We start from the raw sequence: 22,467 nt of genomic DNA, 5'->3' as shown, positions 1-22,467 counted from the left end.
CCAACTGCAACTTTTTCCCTTCCGTCTTGGTTTCCCCTCGGCTGCGGCGAGCGGTCGCGGGGCCGCTAGGCGTGGAGCGGGCGGGCAGCGGCGCGGCTGCGGGTGGCGGTACCGGCGAGAGCCGAAAGCCGGCGAGTGGGTGGGTGGGTGGGGAAGCAGGAGGGAGAGGACGGGCGGGGAGAGAGAGGGGTGTGGGGAGGGGAGGGAGGGGGAGATTCCGCTCTCCTGCCTCTCCCAGCCCGGGCGGGGGGCGGGGGAGGAGGCCGCGAGGAGGGAGGGGAGGAGGGAGGGGAAGAGGGAGGGAGGGAGCCGAGGAAGACGCTCCGATAACCCGTGCGTTTCGTAAGGCTCGGAGCACTTGTACATTTCTGCAGGCGCGTAGCGAGCCATTCGCGGCGGCTGCTGCAGCTCTGACTGCATCTTCCTCCTTCTCCCTCCCTCCAGCTCCGCGCGTGTGTATGTGAGTGTGTGCGAGTGTGTTTTGCAGGTGTGTCCGTTTTAATTCTGCCCAGGAGGTGGGACTTGGTGACTTTAGCACCATTTTTTCTCCTTTTTATTATTATTATTTTTGCCTTCCCACCGTCCGTTGTTGCAACCCTGCAAAGTCTCGGAGTCGGAGAGCGCGCCTCATTTCCAGAGCTCCTGGACCCCGCAAGACGGCGAGCGCCGAGCCGGCCACCATGCCCGGCAGACCGCGCCACTAGGCGCTCCCCGCGGCTCCCACCCGGCGGCGGCGGCGGCGGCGGCCGCGATGGTTTCCGACGCTGAAGGATTTTGCATCTGATCGCTCGGCGTTTCAAAGGCAGAGGCCCCCCTCCCCCTTCCCCCCTCCCTCGTCGTCTTTGTTTCCTTCCCCCCCTGCTCTCCCCACTCCCCCCACCCCACCCCCCTCTCCTCTCCTCCTCCTCCTCTTTTTTAGAAGCAGCGATCGGAGATGGATGTCTCTCTTTGCCCAGCCAAGTGTAGTTTCTGGCGGATTTTCTTGCTGGGAAGCGTCTGGCTGGACTATGTGGGCTCGGTGCTGGCTTGCCCTGCAAATTGTGTCTGCAGCAAGACTGAGATCAATTGCCGGCGGCCCGACGATGGGAACCTCTTCCCCCTCCTGGAAGGGCAGGATTCAGGGAACAGCAATGGGAACGCCAGCATCAACATCACGGACATCTCAAGGAATATCACTTCCATGTAAGTCAGGCGGCCGCTGCCCAGCCCGCCCCCCCCCCTCCACTCCACGCCCCAGCTCCGCGTCTCCCTCTTGCCCGCCCGCGGCCGGGGAACCGGCCCTGCGCTCCCCAGCTCGCCTCTGCTCGCAGCCTGCCGGGCGCGCGTCAGGCTCGCCCTGGCTCGGGAGATGCTGTAGGGCTGCGTGTTCCAGGTGACTCCTGCCCTAGCCAGGCGTGATCGGATGATGCTGGTGGGTACCTCTCCCTGGAGAGGACCCTTCCGGGCGGAGGGCACCCAGGGCCCAGCTCCTGTCCCCGCCTCCACCCTCTTGCCGGCTCGGCTCGTTGTTTCGAGGGTGCGAATTGGGTTCTTTGCCCCCCACTAAATAGCAACAGTTTGGCCACGCTCAAGTGGAATAAAGTAGAGGCGGCTCGGTTTCCTGACAGGCGGTGGCAGATAGCGGCGGCAGAGGCAATGCTTAGCTGAGGAGAGGTGACAGATAGGGACTGCTCGAGAACCAGTCGAGATTTTTTTTTTTAACTCTTTCTTTTTGGAGACAGCAAAACATGCCAATAAGTAAACAAGTTGGGAGCTGGCTGCTCCCGAGGAGACTTCGGACGTGTTCAGGCCGTCATGGACGTCTACCTCTTTGCTTTTCCTTTCCCCCGCCGCCCTCTCCAACCCCATTTTGGGCATTTCCGAGACATCCCCCCCTTTTCCCACCCTCATCTGCATCTGGGCGCCTACAGACCCTTTCCTGGCTTGGGCTTCCGTAACTGCCCAGGATAATTCTGAGACAAGCTGCTGGAGGGAGAAGAGAGGAGGACCCGTGTTTTGGGAAGGGGATTTCTTCCACAATTCTGCGGTTCTGTTTGTTTCAAAAATTGAACTCTGCCTGGTGTTTGTCTGGTTTGCCCCGTGTGAGTGGGACCTGCGGTGGCAGTGGCGGCCTGCTCTTTTCTTGTTGTGTTTCTTTGGTAGGGATAGGGGCCAGAGGCCTGGGAGGGAGAGAACGGAAGAGCTCAGGCACCGGGAGCCTGCACAGCCTTTCTTGCATCCCTCAGCCAGGTGACCACCACCCCTCCTACCCTGCTGCCCTCACTCCCACCCCCCTCCCCCAAGGGTGTGGATGGTCCTGGGATGTTCAGAGGACACCTCATTGCTTTTTGCCCCAGGGCTCCTAAAGGATGGGTAGGATGGTGGCCAGGCTCTGAGGGAGGCATTTAGGGTAGCTCTTTGCCTTGGGGACAGATGAGAGTGAGAAGGGACTCAGTGTGCTATGGACACTGCCCTCTCAGTGTCCACCTTCTCTTTGCTCCAGCCATTGCCTCAGCGCTACAAGCCAGAAGGATTTGCGGTCTTGTTCCCTCCAGAGCCCAGCAGCCTTCCTGGTTTAAGGGAGAGAGCTTGGGTTCTTCCAGCTTACACTTTGAGGGAGATGAACAGCCCCAGGAGATGTCCCTGACTCCCGGTCCAGGAGACGAGCCTGACCCATATCTTAGCTCTGCTTTTCACTCCTTACCACCTCCAGCCTGGCCAAGGATGACCAGATAGACAAACAAGGGGCAAGGGGAAGGGAGAGGAGGACCAGGGACTTCCAACATCTCAGAGGATGCCTCGGGCAGGCAAGGTCTGGAGGGGGATTGTCAGGGAAGCTGGGACCTGGAAGTGCACCCTCTGGGGGCCCCTGGGTGGAGGGAGTTCAGTGGCTTGTGCTCAGAAGCTGGGCATCGGGATTTTAAGGTAATTGGATGTGCCAAGGGCTGGAGAGTTTGGGAGCCGGTGAGCTGTGTCTGGTTTGTTCTCTGCTCCAAGGATGTGTATATCTCTGGGAACCCTCAGGGAGGCAGGGTTGATCACAATCACATAGGCTCTTTATGGTCACACAGAGGTGTCACATCTCTAAAAATGAGGCTTGGGGAAGCAGTTCCGTAGGGAAGGGTGGGATTGGATTTTCCTGGAGACACTGGTGGCAGGAGGGGACACAGGTGGCCCCTTGCTCCCTTCCGGCATTAGAGGATCCCAGGAAAGTGTCTGTGGCAACAGGCGCAGGGAGTGGATCAGGAGCCTCTCTCTGTGTGTGTTGGACTCTAGCAGGCCATCAGGACTCTCCGAAATCCACCTGACACCACAGAGTGAGTGGTAAGGGAGGTCAGAGGTCAGGGGTTGGATGACCCCTTCTCACCCCATCTTTCCCCTAGTGTCCTATTATGTGTGTGTCTGGTATTGACTAAACTCAAGGACCTAGACTCCCAGTCCAGAGGCAGAGAGCCTGGAGGTGGGAGAGGAGTCAATGCTCGTCCAGGAACAGACATGCCCTTGTTCCTATCTTACCCCTTAAGAAATGGAGGAATAAGGGAAAAGGCAGCCTTTCCCAGGCCTATGATCTGACTCTGGCACTGAATACTGGTATGCCCAACATATATCCCAGGCCCCCAATCCGAGGCCTACTGGAAGGGGGGGGTGCTTGAAGACAGGAGCACAGGGCAGGGGAGGACCCAACCTTAGTGTGGCCTGGGAAGGTGTCCTTCAGATATATGTTTCTAGAGATACAGGGTCAGGAAGGGCACCGCCTGTTAGCCTGGAGCTCTGGGTGATGGCATGAAGCTGGACAGATTCTGAGCCCGGACAGACAATGTCTCTGACTGTTCTAAGGTATCCTTCCTCAGATAGTGAACTCTTTGTGTTGAGTTTTTAGACAGACAGGGTTTGTTTCCTAGCAGTCCTAGTTCTCCTGTGGTGCCCATTGGAGTGGTGGCTGTACCCATCCAGAGCTTTGGGTAGAAGAGACCCTACCCCCTTGACCATCCTGTTAATATGGGGAGGAAACCAGCTGCAAGGCGTCGGGGAAGAAGTGTGGCTTTTGCCTCCATCCGGTCATAGTCCAGCTGCTCCAAAGAACGCCCTCCCCCCCCCCCCCCCGACCCCCTTCCTCCCTTCGGGTCCCTTGCTGTTCAGAAGGGCAATCTCTTTGCTGCTGTTGCTCTTAATACACCATAGACGCATCCAGAAGGGTCCATGGGCGGCCACACCCAATCAGGCTCTGACAACACAAAGGCGGGAGGCGGGGTGGTGGCCAAGATGATGGGTTGCCGAGGCTGCCTCCTTAGGCCAGGCCTACAAGATTGCTTTGATTTGGGATAGCGTAGCCTTTGGATGGTGGAAAGAAGATGGAGGTAGAGAGAGTGGTATTGTTGGGTCAGATGTTCTTGGGATTGGATGCCTGGGCTTGCAAAGACCATGGACTCTTGGCTGGGGCACTGAGCCGCCATTTGTATGTCCGCCTCAACTGCCACATGGTTCCAGGTGTTTGGAAGGTTTTTAGGTCCTGTATTTCCCTTTCTCTTGGAGACTGTATGCTGACCGAAGGGTCATCTGGGGGCTCTTCTCTTTAAGCTCCTTGGTCTTAAGGACTGAGGTTGGTGACCCAGCCTTGACAAAGGCCAGTGAGAACTGGAATCCTAGCTGAAGCATGAACCAGGCCCTAAAGGCTCCAAGGCCCCAGTAGTTGGGCAAAATGTTCAGAGACCAAGGACTGAGGTTAAGCCTGAGAGAGATTAGGCAGAGTTGAAGCAGGCCTTGGAGGTGCGATTTGCAAGAGAAGAGTTATAGAGTGATTTCCGGGGCGGAAGCTGGAGCCTGGGCTTTGTTGGTGGTAGGATTTCATACTGAGGTCAGGCTGTTGGTGGGTGTCAGCATTTCCCATGACCTAGAAACCTCGACTCCAGTATGCCCAGCAAGCTAAGCTTTCATAGTACACTCTGGGGCCAAGGACATCAGTTCTGAGGCTACCTGGAAGCTGAGGACATGATAGTTTGGACAAATCCAGTGGAACCTTGGCTGCGGCTTTAAGAGTGCTTGTGTGGTGGTCCCAGGAGGGCTGAGCTGAAGTCTTGGAGACTCCTTAGGGTCCTGCAGCTGCTTTCTTTGTCTTGAAACCCTGATCCTGGCCCTGCCAGACTCTGCCAGCTGATCCTTTATGTCTGGAAAGGATGATGGTCCCACTCCAGATGAGTCTTGGGTATGTGGTATGTGAGTATCTATGACCCTTACCATTAGGGTCATGCCATTTCCACTGTGACCTGGGGTTCCCATCTCAGCCATCCATCAAGTGGCTCTTGCAGGAATCGTGTGCCTTTGGGGAACAGTGACAGGCTAGGAGTAAGAAAAGAGCAGGATGCAGTGAGTTATAACCTGACTTTTCCCCATCTGCCTTGAGATGTCCTGGAGGGCTGCAACCACTCAGAGCCTGTAAATCTAACCATGAATCCAGGCCATGGGTCAGAGTGTCCCTTCCAACTCGGACATCTGCCATCTCAGCGCCAGGAAACATCCCCCAGGAGGCTTAACCGGGCCTCTTTTAAGGATCCCTCGTGTGGGACTGTAGTGACTCTGTGATACCACCAAGAGGAGGGCATAGGCCAGTTCACACTGGCTGTGAGCCACTGTTATTTCCCCACCTTCCTTTCCCACTTCTAGAAAAGTCAGGTTACCCAGAATGTGCCAGAATTTGTGACACAGGATGCATTTTGTCATCAGGTCCCTAGTCCAAATGCCACACTTCAGACTGTTTTAGGGTCCCTGGCCTTTCCTCAGAGGTTGGACAACTGACCCTATGATTCCCATTCCCACCCCTGGGCTCAGGCCTAGGGGAGATGTCCTTGCAAAGATATCATCCTTTCATTGGAGAGAGGCCGCCACTGTGTGTGGGAAAATATTACAACGTCTATCTCAAATTATTCTTGCCTACAACAGGAGATATTTAATATTTAATACATGGATTGGAGATATCTAAGCATATAATAATTTAATAAATATGAGTGTTTGGGGGTTGCAAGATAAATTTTTTATCGCTAAATCACGCATAATCAGAACAACATGGCGCCCTGGTTGTGAGTGGAGGGCTCAGAGCTGGAGAGAGGCTTGGACAGGAGAGGTGATTTGGCTCTTCCACTCAGTGCTTTGATGAAGGGGTTTGTTAACTGGTATGGATAGATGGGACGTGAGATAGGACCTGGCTCAGTGTGCACAGGGCTCCTCCGCTCCCTATCTCCATTTCCAATGCTGCCAACACCCTTCCCGTCGATGCCCTTTGCAGTGGCCTCCGCTCCATGAAGAGTCCCACTAGCCATTTTCATCAGAGACCCCAGTTTGCTGTTGTCGGCTTGTTTGGCCAGAGCTATCTGAGTTATATAAGCAGAGCTGATTATTCCCATTTTACAGATCCGTCCAACAAAAACAAGGACAGAACCAGAGTCTTAGGTGATTGAGTTACCATGGAGTTTCCAATGGAAAGAATCAGAGGCGTTGGAAGACCCCACAGCTGTTGCTCAGTGTACCTCTACTGCCGGTCTGGTTCCCATGGCTCCATTGCCCTTGTGCTGAACCTTTAGCTGGGTATCCTATGCCCATTTCTCTAAAGGGAAATGCGGAGGATTTTCCTCCAGAAAGCTCTTTTGACCAAAGAGCAGCATTACAGAACCACTCTGCCCTGAGGGACTTGAAGAGGGTAGCTGAGTGGCATGCATCTGCCTGATGGAGATTATGTCACCCAAATCTGTTGGTGATCGGCTAGGATGGCTCAGCCAGAGTCCATGGTCATTCTCTGAGCCATACTCTGGTCTCTGCTTTGGAAAATATAAACACTTTCTGGTGGCTGGGCATGGGACAGGCTTTTTACTGATGGTTGTCAAGAGGGAGAATTCAAGCGGTCCCCTCCAGCAAGAGTTCTCAGGAGTCCTCCCTAGGGGAGCCTCAGAGTTTCTGCTCCTCTTGAGTGTGAGGTAAGGCTCTGTAGAACTCCGAGCTGAGGGGCCTAGAAGGCTGTAAGCAGGCCTTCCTCGTGTTCTCAGGGGTTCATGGGCTTGAGAACCAGGGACTCAGCTGAGTTTCCCAGAATGTGGGGGACACTTCTTTTCCCAGTGACGCTCCCAAGTGCTGGTATGGCCTCCTGTACTACCTTGCCTCTTGTTTGGGGGACTTTGTCAAAGCCAGACCCTCCTCCATGCCTGTGTCTCCCTCTGGGGCAGTGTTTCCAAATTCAGGGTCCCCAGAGACAGCAACTATGTGAAGCTGGCAGCCCTAGGGCTCCTTGCTGCCCGCAGCCCACGCCAATTAGAAATAAACTCAAGGAGGGCTCCACTGAGCTATCCATGTAATAGCTGGGGTACAGGGCTCTCAGCAGGTTTGGGGGGTCTCTTTCCCTGGCCTTGACTCCTGTCTCTGGTGCCTTTGCCTGGCTAGTTCCACCACAAAGGGCCTGGTTTAGGGTGGTTGAAGACTCAGGATTCTAACTCCACGCAGGCATCATCAGACATGGAGGTCTGGGCAATTTCTCTTTCCCACTGCTCTTCTCAGCCTGGCTTCTCTCTAGCCCTGGACAAGTCCCTTTGCTCCCCTGGGCCTCAGTTTCCTTATCTCCAAGATAAAGATAATAAAAATTAACCTAGGATAGCATTGTTAAAACTCAGGGTCCTGTGTCAGCCTGATGACGAGAAAGCTGTCAATGCACTATCACTAACAAGAGCCAGCTCTTACTGAGTGTTCAGTAACTGACCACAGCGTTAAGTACTTGATGACTGATTATAGTTACCATTTATTCAACGCTTACTCGCTGTTCCAACCCTGTGAATTAAATATACATCAGTCCTGTTTACAGATGGGAAAACTGAGTCTAAAGAAGGACCTCGGTTTCACACAGCCAGTACATGTTTAAGCAGCCTGCCATTTAAATATTAAGTTTATTGTCTATATTCTTCTGTATGCTACGTGTACATACATGTATGTGATTATATCATAGATATACAAATACCCATATGTGCATATTTTACTATTGTGAGAAACTAATAATAAAATAAGAGGATTGACATGGGGGGTCAAGGAGATCCTCAAGGCTTTATTTCATATCCTTCTAGTTACCTGGGTGGGAACTGTCCTGGCTGGTATTGCAGGGAAGACCAGTGGAATATAATGAGGATGATATTTCAACAACAAAGCCAGACAGAACTCTAATAATGGAAATGGAGGCTTTGGTTTCTCCTGGTCTGTTCCCAAAGTTCTGCCCTCTCTGGAGGTTGTGTCCTGACCCACCCTTCTTCCAGGCATCCTTGGCTTCCCCACATTGTCCTGGCCTCTGAGGTCTACCAAATGCCACAGTAGCCCAGGTGCAAACTGAGGCTGGCAGGGATTCAGGAAGCTGCTTGCTGGACAGTAACCATCCTCTCTCTGAGTTGAAGCCTGTCATCAGGACAATATTCAAGATGCTCATGGCCAGAGAGCCTGGCTAGGGGCAGAGAGGGCTAGGTAACTTCTCCTAGTCCGAGCTTTGGGGTATCAGAGCTGTCTTTGGAGGCAAGCAGAAGGTGCTTGGTGGGGAATCTGAAGGACTGGTCAGCTGGAGTTGGAAAGCTGATGTTGGGAGTGTCATTCCTGGAGGGGGGATTCTGGGTGTTCCTGGGCCTTCATCTTGCTGCTTCCACGAGAGTCTTCACTCCCTTCAGCTCCTTCCTCTTGCTGGACTCTCCACTGTTCTCATTCATAGATGTGGCGTCTGTCCCCGCTAGGGATAAGCCATGACTGTGAGAGATGACTACCACTGTCCCCATGGAGACAAGCTGGAGGGTCCTGCCAAAGCATTGCTGGGCAAACCCTTGCTGCTGCCTCTTGCTTGCACGGATTTGCCATGTCATAGAACATCTCTAGCCTCAGTTTCTACCCTTGCTCTGGGGTCATCTAACTCTCTCTTTCCCATAAGGTCACCGGGCATCATTAAATGGGTAGTGTGACTGACCTCCTTTACAGGCTCTATGATCAGACTAGTGCCCTGCTGGTTGTTTCTATTTCTAGATGACTCGGGGGGAGGGATTTGAATTAGGGAGAAGATCAAGACTTTGAACCATAAATCAGGGAAAAGGAGGTGGGGAATAATTTGGGCTAAATCCAATTTTTCAGGGGAAGAACTTGGCAGACAGATGAATTGATATGCTGCAGCCCAGTGAGCTAGGAGCACAAAGCAGACAGGGATGCCGGGCCTTGCTGCCCATTGGTCTCCTCCCCTTGCCGCCTGATGTCTCTGCACCAGAGGCTCAGGGATTGCAGAGGCAGGAAAGATCCTGAGTTTCCCTGGAGCAGGAGAAAGGCAGGGAGCAGTTTTAGACTCGAAGTCCTAACGGCGGCTGCGTGTAGCAGTAAATTGTGCTGTGCGTGCGTATCTGGGGGCGTCTTTGTACACGCACAAGTGCCTCTTCTGAGCGCTCCCTGCACATCACGTCTGAGGTTTCTGTAAACAAACGTTAAAGCCGCCCTCTTCCTGCTTTGCCGAGATTGTCTGTGTGTGTAGACTCCTGATGGCCACCAGAGGGCAGCATGATGCACGTGTCGATCCTTGGCTGGTGGTTTCACTGGGAGAGAGCCGGAGCTGGGATGGTGGTGGCCAGTGGATTGCCAGCCTGGGCTTTTGGAACCTGCCAGGAGTCAAGGGGTGAGCTTCTGGCTGGGAGGGCTTCTCTGTATAGCCCGCCCTATTCTCGCTCTATCTGTGTGGTCCAAAGATGTGAGGCTCCCAATCTGGGTATTTTGGCTCAGGAGTCACAAGCTCCCTGGGAGGAGGCTGTAGGGAGCCTAGACTAGAAGGAACATCCTCTTCCCACCTTATCCAGTGTCAGAAGCAGCAGCAGCAGCAGCAGGGAGCATGGTTTTTGTTTGGGCGATGGAAATGAACTAAAGGGACATATGTTCCTGCCCAGGAAAATCCCGGGCTTGATGGGGACACAGAAAGCTGGCAGAGACACAGGAGTCAGTGTCTTGGAAGAAATAAGCTTCACACACCCCTTCCCTCAGGCTGCTTGATCTGCTGGCCTGAGTGTGAGCACAGCTTTCACCCTTCCCTGCCCTCCAGCTTGAATTCGGCAATTACTGAATGCCAAGTTGGTGCTCAGTAAACATGACACTCTCTCTGGTGTTTTCCAGAGATGGGAGCTTGGAGTTGTTTGTGAACCCCTCTGGATCTTGGGTGTGCTTTTCCTGGATACAGGAGTGGGTATGAAAACATCCCTTTGTTAGTGTTTGCCTGCTGTGAGTGAGACCCCCTGGTCCTTCTCCATTCCAGGCAGTCCTGTATTTGAGCAGGAAGCTTGGTTTCCTGTGCTCACAAGTCTGTCAGTGGACCTTGTCCCCGGCTCTAGAAGCTCTAGATTGTCTGTGCTGAACTTGTGGGCCCAGGGCCTGTCTGTGTCCCAAAGGCCAGCCCATAGCTGCCTGACCCAGGGACACAGATGAGGTCCTCTTTCTTGTGACCCATCTTTGCCCAGCAACTTCTTTTTGACTGTTTTTTTTTTTTTTTCAAGGCAGAGCCACTGAAAAGCAGGAAAGGGGTGAACGTTTATAACATGCTAACCTAGCTGGAGTCCTTTACGCGGACAGCCGTGCATGGATGGCAGTTACAAAATGAAGCTCCTGATTGTGACCTTGCCACTTATCAATGGTGACCTGCACTGGTTATTTACACTTTTTTTTTTTGACCCTTGGTTTCCTTATATGAAAGTGGTGCTAATCAGAAGAGCCCAGAGTGGCTGTAAGATTGCCGTGAGCACGTGGATGGGGCGGGTAAGGCTCCGAATGCGCTTTCTTCGCTCCCATTTTCTCCCTCTTCCAGCATAGCATTTCCAGAGCGGCATCTTCACAAGCAAGGATATTTTCATGCCCTTCATCTGTTCTTCCTACTTCTGGTATTTCCCACATCCTGTTCATTTTACATTCCCGAACAGATTCATCTTCTCTTCGGGGTTCAGTTAGAAGGGTTCCCATGCCCCCAGCTTTTCAGCTGTTCTTTTTCCCCTGAGAGGCAGCTCAGGGTAGCTGATCCAGGAGATTAGGGGCTTCGCTCAGTGGACTTTCCCCCTTGTGTTGCCTTTGGACCCAGGCAAGTCACTCAGGTGTTGTGAGACCGTGTCCTTAGCTAAAAGTTGGGCCAGGTGGGTTGTGAGGTGCCGCTGACTGGCACGTGGAACGGGTGGGAACTCGCAGGAGGTGGGGAGCAGTGACATTTGGGGGGCTCTGGGAAACATGGGTTAAAGGATGTTGAGGGCAGCCGGCACGTGTAAATGGCTGCAGGAGGCAGTAGGAGAGAGCCACCATGGCGTACATTTTAGGAAGGGGACAAAGTAGCTGAAGCTTGTGTCTGTCACCAGGACGAGGAGAATATGGTTCCTACTGATACGTCACCTATCTGACCTATGGAGTGTCAGAGTGTGCCAGGCAGAGTCTTTCCCCCTGCCTACCTTCTCCATCTTTAACCCCAGGAGTTTGGATGACAGAAATGGTCGGCCAGATTAAGTTAGGAGTCCCTAGCCTCTGGCAGATATCGCCCCACACGGCTTCGTTGCTGTTCTTGCCCTATATATCATTTGGCATTCACTTATGGATTCCCTTTTGATTACTGTAATGAAATCAGCTTGCCAGCCACGGAGGGGCTCCAGGACTTGCTCTGGTAGGAAGAGTTTAGGTATTCAGTGTGGTAGGAGTAACCCTAAATCCCAACCATTATCCGTCAAGTATATTCGCTCCAGTTCCATGTTGAGCCACAAGAGGGCACTAGACCACGATTTCTGCTGTGTAGGTGCTATGTAGTCTATTGTGATTGCTCCTTTGAGAAAAGTCTGCACTGCACCTGGTCTCTTCCCAGATGCCAGCAGCTCTGAGGTCATGACCAATCAGCTCGATTTAACCACAGGTCACTGCACTGACAGAGGTCTCAAGGGAGGTCTATTTGTGCAGTGCAAAAAGGTCACTGAATTTGGTGTCAAACTAAAGGTTCCAATTTGTGCTCTCTTTGCTTGTTTAAATGATGAGTAAAGTTAGTTAGTTTTTTTGTGTACCATTTTTTTTTCCCATGTGAAAGGTAAGGTGTTACCGGGAGGTGTGCTTGGGAGCAGCTGCCGCAGGAATTAAATTGCACGATGTGTGGAAAGTCTGGAACATGGTGAATTCTCAGTGACTGACCTGTCTTTTTCTGGAAGAAGGATGAAGTTAGGTCATAACCCAGAAATCCCGTGGGCCTGATGGGGTCATTTTATCCCCTCTTTCACAAATATTCCGTGGTTCTAATATGCTGGGGGGAAGCAGCGCTACCCAGTGGCTGGAATGGAGAACAGCAAGTATTGGGTAGGTGTTGGGTTTTGTGGTGATATAGGATCCAGAGGATCCATCACTGGGATTTGTATTGCTTTAATTACTGGGTTCTGTGGGTGATATGCTGAGGATGTTAGTAGCATGTCGACAGCTGTTAGTGGTGTTTCTTGCCTGGACCTGTAGGAGGAAGTCACAACTGGACTAATTTTATTGTCACCAATCAATCCTGGTACTAATGTTCAGACCTTTCTTGGTATTTCCTAGGGTCTCTCTCTCTCTCTCTCTCTCTCTCTCTCTCTCTCTCTCTCTCTCTCTCTCTCTCTCTCTCTTTCCTCCCTCTCCCTGACCCCTCAATAGTGAGTGTTCATATTTTTGAGGCGTTTTAATATGTCTGGTTGGCCTTGGCTAAGAGATTGGAGGTCCTGTGGTCAGTGACTCTATCTGGAAAATGGGGGCTGCTCTGGTTGGCTAGAAGGTGCTTCTAGGCTGTCTGTATATCCTTTGCTGGGAGTGTGTATGGGGTGAGATGGGGTCAAGTAAAAACTGTGTATTGATCACAGCTAAATCTCAGGTTCTGCAGGTGGTGCATACAGCCTGGAGAAGGTAGGGCCTTCTCTTAGTAAAGGAATGGCCCCGAGGCTGGAACTGGGGTGTCTCTGGATTCTTACCCCTCTTCACCTCTTTATGTATGCACCTGAGACTCAGGAGGGAACGTTGGCAGGCAGGCAGGCGCAGGAAGTTATTTAATATCAGCTTTGCTCCAGATTGTGTTTCTGACTCCCTGCCACCTCTTAAGTGGCAGTCATTTTAACAAATGTGGCGAGAAGACACTGAGTGGGAAATAACATGAGGGGAGGGGGGGAGGGGCAAGGCTACGGGGGAGAAGGAGTCATATTCCCTTGGCAGACACGTTGTCTCAAATGCACTCTGGAGAGAGTAGCATGGTCGAGGAGGGAGGGCCCCTCATAGCCCCTAGGAGTAAAAGGAGGACTATCTGGAAGTGTCTGGGTTTTAGGATCAAGGGTCCCGGGCTGTAGCTCTCCCTTTTTCACGGAAGGTCCCTGTGTACTATGGAGGCTTCTGGCTTTTGTCCTTGGGGTAGATGTTGACAGACAGGGATCATTTTCCCAAGGACAGTTTTCAAAGTACATGGCAGACTCAGCTGATGGCACCCGATGTTGACACTTGGGCCCACTGTGTGGACACTGAGCTGGGGCTGGGCACAGACTGGGTGGTACCCAGGTGCCTGGCACTGACCTTGTTGCCCTAGCAACTGGGCTATGGAGGAAGAGTGGACAGATGTGCCAATAGAGCGCGCTCTGCTCTTCCAGTGGCAGGAAACAGAAAGGAGGGAGTCCACTATTTGTCACCCCAGCCGCTGGCACCGGTCACAGGCCTGACAGGACGCAAAGCCCTGGGGTGCAGCTCTGAGGAAATAAGCATTATTTTTCCCTCTTGGATCTTAAAATTAGACAGATGATCTGTGGCTCTTCAGAAGGAGGATCACATCTAATGAAAAGTTCAAAGGAAAGTGTGTGTGTGTGTGTGTGTGTGTGTGTGTGTGTGTAAATATGCATTCCCTGAGGTAGAGAGGGCATAATGTTCCTAAATGGAGATTTAGACATTCTCCACTTACTTGCCGCTGGTCCTTTGAGTGTTGGCTATCAGTGTTGTGAGATACCAGGTTGGGACCTCTTGGCTGTTAAGTTGGTCCATGGCCCCGCTGTTACCCACAGAAGCCCCATGGCATTTTAGGAGGACAAGGAAGGTGGGTTCCGTTTCTACTGTTGTACTCTGTATATGTGAAACAAAGTCTAGAGACAAGAGGTTTGCTTAGAAGGCAAACCCCACCCAGGAACCTAGAAGGAGAGAGGGGACATGACACCAAAGACCTGTGTGCTCTCCGGTGCACAGACGTCCCTGGTGCCTGTTTATTCACTTGTCTGTATGGGTATTTTCTCAGCAGGGGCTATTTGAGGGCCCGTGAGGGGCCAGCTGTTTCTGTGGAAGCCATGAGGAAGCAATGCAAGGGATGAGCAGACACAGTCGGAACTGTCCCTGCCATTTTAGGACGTGCAGGACTGAGCATCAACTCTCTAGGTCCCGTGCCTTTAACCCCTCGACCCTGCCACTCTGGATCTACCTTAGAGGATAGGAGATGGCCAGAGGTGGCACAGCACATCCTCTCTGACCCCCAGGGCCAGGTTCCTGAAGGAAATTCCATCAGAGAGTGTGTGGAGTCGGAAAACCAGATGGGTGGAGGTGAGTCTGGGTGGGAGGGAGTAAGAGATGGGTCTCGTGTGCTCTTGAAGAATAGGACTCCAGCTTCCTCTTCTAGCACCCAGGTACACTCTGTAGCCTGAATGAACCTGACCAGTCCCCACTGTCCTCCAAATCTTAGTCCCAGGGGAACGGGTCTCCCGACCTCTATCTAAGATTATCTGTGGACTTATTTCCCATCCTTGTGGACATAACTGTCTAGTCTTTCCTGATCCCAGAGCCCCATGCCAGGACTGTGACTGCCAGGCCACCAGTCCAACTCCTGTCCTTGGTACAGGCTAGGCCACTGTGTCAGGCTCCACTCCAACACCCTCTGTGGCACATCCTTGTCTACCCAGGGGGATCATGGGACAGCTGATGTTGACATGGCTCCTTCTGCCCTGTCCCTGAGGAGTAAAGACCTAGAGACTAGAGCAGGCTCATTGCATGTCTCCAAGCTCTGCAGAAGACTTCTCAGGTTGGTGATGGCTCATGGACCTGACCCTGGATGTTGGGCGTACCATTTTCATTGCTTTCCATACTTCCGTGGGTCTTCAGTTCTATTCTCCACTTACTGGAAAAATCTTCTACGAAAACTTGAATTTGTGCATAGTGGGAGTGACCGTGTTCCATGAGCAGTTCTAAGGCCAAGGGTCCTCTTAGTTCAAGCCCTCTTCATGACCATGAGAGCCCCCTGAGACAGGTGTTATTACAGATGTGCACCCCTCCTCTGAATAGCTTGGGATCTCAAGTGCTTTGGATCTCAGGCTGCTTTCAGATTTTGGAATATTTGCATTTCCATAACGAGATATCCTGGGGCTGAGACTCAAGTCTGAACATGAAATACATTTATGTTTCATATATGCCTACTACACATAGCCTGAGGGTTATTTATACTACATTTTTAATAATTTTGTTCACGGCCCAAAGTTTCATCTTGCAGAATTTTCCACAGCTGGTGTCAGGTTAGTGCTCAAAAAGTTTAAGACTTTGGAGCATTTTATACTTTACATTTTTAGATTAGGAGAGAGAGAGAGAGAGAGAGAGAGAGAGAGAGAGAGAGAGAGAGAGAGAGAGAGAGAGAGAGAGAGAGAGAACATATGCACATCTTTGTACATAGGCATGCAGGCTTTCTGATTCCGAACATTAGCTGCTGGCCTTTGCATTGTGGGGGAGCACAGGCTGCTGGGCCATGGCCCCACTTGGACTGTGACTGTTCACTCACATGGCTCTCAAGCTCTACATTCCAGAGTGGCTCAATGGTGGGTTTACATTTTACCTAAGACTTTCATGAATAGTTTCTCAAACTGTTAGAAGTCTTAATGCCTCCCTCGTCAAAGAACACCAGCCTGCTTCCCAACACATCCTGACACGACTTGACATGATGCCAGGTTCCTTCACTTCTTTTCCTTTCTCTTGCACCCTGAACATTGTACCTGGCTCCATCTTGACCTTGGCCCACATTCACTCACCTTTTCCCACAGGACGACACTTGACCTGAACTCCCTTAGACCTATGTGGTCCGATGTGTGTAGCTGAGGAATAAAAGAATCACTGCATTTTACAGAATGCCCCTCCTCATTTGAGAAGCAGGCCAAGTCACCGTGTAACTGCAGTTCAAGGGGCTCTGTTGACTCCAAATTGTCCCCAAGATAAAGACTGGAGTTCTGCCTGCATTTGGAGCCTTTTGGGCTTGAGCACATCTCTCCAGTGTTTGCCTCCCATGATCCTCTCACCGGAGTCCTTGGAGCGCTTGACCAACCTGACCATTCCTTCTCTATTCCCAAACATTTTCTACCCAAAGTCTTTGGGTCTGGATGCTTCTCTTGACTAATTGGTTCTCTGGCCTTCCTTCTGCTCTCTGGGCTCTTCCCATCAGTCTGGTCTCACCTTCAAGAATCTCTTTGTTCTCCAGCCCCTGTTTGTGGGTTAGTTTTTCCCTCTGGTCCCCGGAGCACAGAGTAAGAACAGCTGCTGTTTGTCGACCGCTTTCTGTGCACCTGGCACGGTTCATGTAGTAGCTCACTTAATCAACGTCGTAACCACACGTGTGAGGATTGTTCTCACGTTACAGATGAGGAAGCAGGGACCAAGAGAGACCCCCACTGCTGGAAGGCTACAGGTGTGGGTGGCTGTGGAGGTTCCGAGCCAGGCTTGTTGTAGAACCTGGGCTCCCACATTTATTGTAGCAGCAAATGTGAAAGCAAAGTGGTGGGAAATAAGCTGAGACATCACCAGGTGACATTTGAATCCAGACGTGAGGCATGTCACAGTGAAATGATGGACTTCCGTAGTAAAGAGAAAACTTCATTGTCCATAGAGTAACACAGCAGTCTTTCACAAACAATGCTGATTAAAAACCACTACCTACTGTATATGTGTGCTGGCTACTTTTATGCCAACTTGACACAAACTAGAGTCATTGGAAAGGAGAGGACCTTAATTGAGAAAATGCCTCAATAAGATCAGGCTGTAGATAAGCCTGTAGGGCATTTTATTAATTAGTGTAGTAATCAATGGGGGCAGGGTCCAGCCCATTGTGGGTGGAGCCACCCCTGGGCAAGTGGTCCTGGATTCTATAAAAAAAAAAAAAAAAAGCAGGCTGAGCAAGCCATGGGAAACAAATCAATAAGCAGCTCCTCTCCATGCCCCTGCATCAGCTCCTGCCTCCAGAATCCTGCCCTGTTTGAATTCCTGTCCTGACTTCCTTTAGTGATGAGCAGTGATGTGGAAGTGTAAGCCAAAGAAACACCTTTCTCCTCAATTTGCTTTTGGTCGTGGTGTTTCATCATAGCAATAGTAGCCCTAACTAAGACAATATATAAAAGGTGATGACTGACAGCTACCATGTGCTACTGCTTGTGACCACAGTTACATGGTAAAAGGATACACTCACTAACTCAGGAGAAAACAGTTTCACAGCTGCCTTGGTCTCCAGCCAAAGAGAGGAAAGCAGGCTATACTCAGGGTCTGAAAGTAATTTTGCCATGTTTTCTTTTAATTTTGTGGTGCTGGGAACAGAACCTAGGGTTTTGAGCATGCTAGGCAAGCATGCTGCCATGGTAGCTCTATCCTCAAGCCCACTTTTCATTTTTTATTTTGGAACCAGGTCTTACTCAGTTGTCCAGGCTGGCCTGAAATTCACACTGTAAGGCTGGCCTTGAACCTGGAATCTTCTTTCTTAGCCTCTTGAGTAACTGAGATTACTTTTATGCTGAAAAACCTGCCTTTTCATTATGCATATTTTATCTTATTTTTTCCTAGCACCCAACAAATGGCGATGTTCTAGGTGATAGGTAGGTAATGCTTTCAATGTATAATCCTTCCTTTTGCATATCTATTAAAATAAAACCATAGAACCTCTAAGCAATAAAAATATTACACCCATTGCATTTGAAATTTAAAACAAAAGTAATATTGAAATCAGTTATTGCTGACAGCACAAAATTCTACTGCCTAAGTAAGTTAAATGACAGAAATGTGTTTTCCCACGGTTCTGGAGGCCAGACGACCAAGATCAAGGTGTTAGCAGTGCCATTTCTTCCCCAGGTCTCTGTCCTTGACTTGTACACAGTCACCTTAATATTCTCTCTCTCTCTCTCTCTCTCTCTCTCTCTCTCTCTCTCTCTCTCTCTCTCTCTCTCTCTCTCTCTCGTTTTTTTTTTCTTCCAGGCAGGGTTTCTTTGTGTAGCTCTGGCTGTCCTGGAACTTGCTCTAGACGAGGCTGGCCTCGAACTCATAGATCCTCCTGCCTCTGCCTCCCGAGTGCTGGGATTAAAGGCGCGCACCACCATACCTGCCCAGTGCATGGTCTCCTCTTGTGTGTCTGTGGCCCGAGAAGGAGGGAACAGGCATATCGGCATATCGCGTAAAGCCCAATGAACTTGGACTTCTCCTAGAGTTGATGATATGAGTGTCAGCTCCGGCAGGACATACCTCTAATCCTCTAATACCTCTAAGCAGGGTGCTCAGGTGTTCAAGGCTAGCTTTGGCTACATAAGGAATTTACGGATGGCCTAAACTATATGACAGAGTTTTGTTTTGTATCCCAGTAATCATCTTGCCTCAGCCTCCCATATCTGTCTTTATTCTACTTCCCTGATGTATTTCAGAGAAATGGTAGATGTCAGTGAATGCTGCCTAAAATTTGAGCATGTATATGTCATTCAACTAGAGCCCAATAGTGTTGGTGGGACCCACATCCTTCCAGATCAAGGACATTACTAAACCCCCAGAAAGTTCCTTCATGTCCCTCCCAAGTCTGTCTCTGCCACTAGTTTCTCAGAGGTGACCACTATTTTGAGCTTGTCAGCAATAGATTACTTATGTCTGACCCATAGCTTCATACAAGTAGAATCACATACTTCACATTTAGCAAGAATGTGGTGTTGAGATTCACCCACGTGCTGTAGATAACAGTATTGAATTGCTTTTTATGGCTTCATAGTATTATACTGTGTGACCAACCTGAGTTTATCTGTTCTGTTTTTGGAACCCGTGGGCTGCTTCTAGTTTTGGACTCGTGGCTAGATCCACTGTGAATATTCTTGCGTGAGCCTTTTGGTGAACATATGTTTTTTGTCTCTCCCAGGTCATTTTCCAGGCATGGGAATCTCCAGGATGTATGATGAATGTGTTTCACTTTCTAAGACACATTTCTAAGGCCTGGCTTGGCCTCTTTCCACAGGAGTCCTCCCAGTTGACATACAGGACAGCTTGTGGTTGAACTGGGTTAGGAGAGGCTCCTTCATGCGACTCCCAGTGACTCTCTCTGACTTGCAGATAAGCTGAGGAAGGCAACTCTGCTCAAATTCACCCATCTGTAAGGTGGCCGAGCTGGGATCCATTCTGATAAAATTCTGAAAGTATTGGGAGCACCTTTCAGACTCCCAGCCCAAGATACACTGGTGTTCTTGGAGCCCATTGGTATGCTCTGACGCTGGGAAGCCAGGGCCAGGCTGGCAGTGGGCGCTCCTTGAGGGCTGTTCCCATGGGGAGGAGTGTTCTAGCCTGGAAGTGCACATCTCCACTTGGAGACCAAAGCTGGATCCCTTATGTATCCCAGAGGGAAGTCAGACGGCTCCCCTGGGCTAGTGTCTCCTTCTTCAGTAATTTAGTTGGGAGTCCTGTGGGAAGGGCTGGGAAGCCTCAAAGGGCTTTTCCTGTTAAACAGGAGGTGGTTTCCTTTTTATCCTAGGAGATGGGTATCACACACACAGGCTGAGGAGAGAAGGGCAAGGTGGGAGGGATTCCTAATGAAGGTCCTCGTCCTCGGGTAGGAATGTTTCTGGATGAAGAGACAGCTAAGCCAAGACCTGGAAAATGAGCAGATGTTAGCCACACAGAGAAGTCAGGTGAGATGGGTGTTATTTTAGGTAGAAGGACCAACAGGAATAAAGAGAACCCTGAGGAGCTGAAGGCAGTCCATCCTGGATGGAGAAGAAGGGAGCAGGCAGATCATGCAAAGCCTGCTGAATATGGGCTTCTCATAGAGATGGTGGGAATGCCAGGTTTGGTGGCACTTGCTGTAACCCAACAGTTGGAAAGTAGGGGGAGAATGATCAGGAGTTTAAGGCTAGCCTCAGCTACATAAAGGGTCAGGCACCAGTCTGAGCTTCATGAAATTTCTAAACAAAAAGCAAAAGAAATGATTGTGAGACATTTGGTGCATGGGGTGGGCTCTTGTTCTGTCTGTCTCTAGCCCTCTAGCACTTAGATGGACCTGGTTAAGGAAGTGAGAGGATAAACCATAACTGACCAGAGCACCTGCTGGGCATAGGAGGCTGGGGGCCCTTTGGAAGGTCAGGGAGGCTGAGGGACATCCTGGAGTCCCTAGAGGTGATGTGCTAAGGGGTGATGCCTATTTCCTCTTGGCTGGAAGACCAGGCCATGTGGGATAGTCAGCGGTCCCTACCTGGTTTGTCAACGCATGGATGTAGTTTAGAAAGACTTAGCTCCATCTGAAAGGTACCTAGGGGCATGGTGACAGAATTCCAGCTCAGGAACACTACTTGCTAAAATATATTTGTTTATTCAGAGATTTAATTAACATGTTTAAATATTAAAGAGTAAACACCGTGTGTCTAGTGGGACTCAACATTTACCAACAGGAGTTCTGGCTTATTTAATTATTTGTGTTTTCCCTGCCCTAAGACTCAGGTTTCTGGCTTTGTTCTAGGGAGGCAGTGGCCAGTGCAGGTCTCTCCCAGGGAGCCCAGGGAGTGGGAAACTGTCAGGGGTTTGGGGAGGGAGAGGAGGAGGGAAAGCAAGAGATGTTCTCAAGAAGTGGAGCTGTCCAGACAAAGAAACTAACATCCTGTATTAACTGTATAACAAAGAGAGAATACGCTTTGAGGTCTCCAGAGCAGGTCCAAGGTGCAAATTCTAGAGAGCTGGAGACAGCTGGGCATCCTCTGTTCAGGGCAAATCTCTACAGCAGGGGAACTGGAAGGTCTTGAGATAGTCTGATGAGATGCCAAGTTGAGTTTGTGTGGATTTTGTGGAGGCATCTTCTCCCCGTGATCCCTAAGGAACCTGCAGGCTGGACAGTGGCAGGCTGGACAGTGGCAGGCTGGACAGTGGCTGGCTGGACAGTGGGCTGGCTGGACAGTGGCTGGTTGGACAGTGGGCTGGCTGGACAGTGGCTGGCTGGACAGTGGGCTGGCTGGACAGTGGGCTGGCTGGACAGTGGCAGGCTGGACAGTGGCTGCCAGGCTGGTGCCTGGAGAGTAAATAGCATTGCATCATCCCTTGCAGACACAGGGAGGGAAGGACCCCAGCCAGAACTGCAGGTAGAACTCTGAACTGGAGGTGCTTTGCGACAGATCTGCATTATAATATCACCGCGGATGAGGTCCTAGCCGCGGAGAGATTACACCCGGGGTTATTTATTGGCAATGTGCTCTATGGTTTTAATTTTTTCTTTTTGCTTATTCAGGCTTTAGCTCCAGAGGAAAATAGCCTGGGGTGGCTCCGAAATAGATTCTCTCTGCCCCATTAACTTATTCAGTGAGTTTAATGGTCCTTTTTCCCCTCAGCCTTGAAGCCATCATTAAGAGGCAGAGATTTATAAAGCAAAGACTGAGCTTTAGTCAAACTTTGATTCTGGGCCGGGGGAGGGCAAGGGGTTCAGGCAGCCCGGCACCCTCTGCCCTGATGCTGTGGGAGGACCATGACTCTGGGCTTAGTAAGGGTTAATGGCCTTAACTTTCCTGAACTCTCAAAGGGCAGGGTTGCCATGGATTACTCTGAAATGGCTCCGCAGGGCTTGGAGTTGAGTGTCTTCTGGTCCTTATCAGGATTCTGGTCCATTTCTTGGGATGTTCCGTAACTCGTCTCAAAGCTTTGGGTCACCATCTGCCAAGGGTCAGTGTAGAGAAAATCGACTCCTCAGAAGTTACTCATGGAGGGACTTAGCTTGTTAGCAGAAAGTTCCTTTCAAATGAAGTGACTAAAGACTAGATTCCTACCTTACCACTGAGAAAATGGCCAGCTAGTCAACCTATTAACCAACCAACCAACCAGCAAAAAACAAGCAAAAACACAATAGACTAAAACCCTGAGTACTGCATGGTTTGCCAAATTTCTCCAAACTTTGGTTCAAGGCATGTAATTATTGAATGAAGGTCAAGTCAAATTAGCCCAACTCGCAGATGGTCAATCCAGTTCAGTCCAGTTCACTGCACTTAACTTCCTCTATATTTGTGCATCTGTAGGGTGCAAAGCACCCTGCTGAGGACACAGCGCAGGGGTGGGGTGGGGTGGTCCAGGCTGATGAGACAGGTGCACCTGCAAGGGAAGAGATTGCCATAGAGCAATACACAGTAAGGTGAGGTGGCAGCTTGGGAAACCGAGGCAAGAGGTGATGTCGCTGTGAACCTCGGTGGGTAGGTGGGGTCTGGGTAGGGAGGGAGGTGAAGG

General features: G+C 50.8%; 1 protein-coding gene across 8 annotated transcripts in view; it reads left to right on the top strand.

The window, feature by feature from the left end:
• Nucleotides 1–272: 272 nt before the first annotated feature.
• Ntrk3 (neurotrophic receptor tyrosine kinase 3) overlaps nucleotides 273–22,467 on the top strand; it is a 366,758-nt gene continuing 344,563 nt past the window's right edge. For 2 of the 8 annotated variants that reach the window (XM_006970041.4, XM_006970044.4), the window contains exon 1: nucleotides 276–1,182. In XM_006970041.4, coding sequence (XP_006970103.1) covers nucleotides 935–1,182 — 248 coding nt within the window. In that variant the 5' untranslated portion in view covers nucleotides 276–934. Of the gene's footprint in view, nucleotides 1,183–22,467 lie in introns of all 8 variants that reach the window. The other 6 variants (XM_076545353.1, XM_015996205.3, XM_006970042.4 and 3 more) reach the window with 5 other exon arrangements.

The sequence above is a fragment of the Peromyscus maniculatus genome, chromosome 1 (assembly GCF_049852395.1).
Source record: "Peromyscus maniculatus bairdii isolate BWxNUB_F1_BW_parent chromosome 1, HU_Pman_BW_mat_3.1, whole genome shotgun sequence".
NCBI lineage: Eukaryota > Metazoa > Chordata > Mammalia > Rodentia > Cricetidae > Peromyscus > Peromyscus maniculatus.
This window is presented reverse-complemented; position numbering and strand designations above follow the sequence as displayed.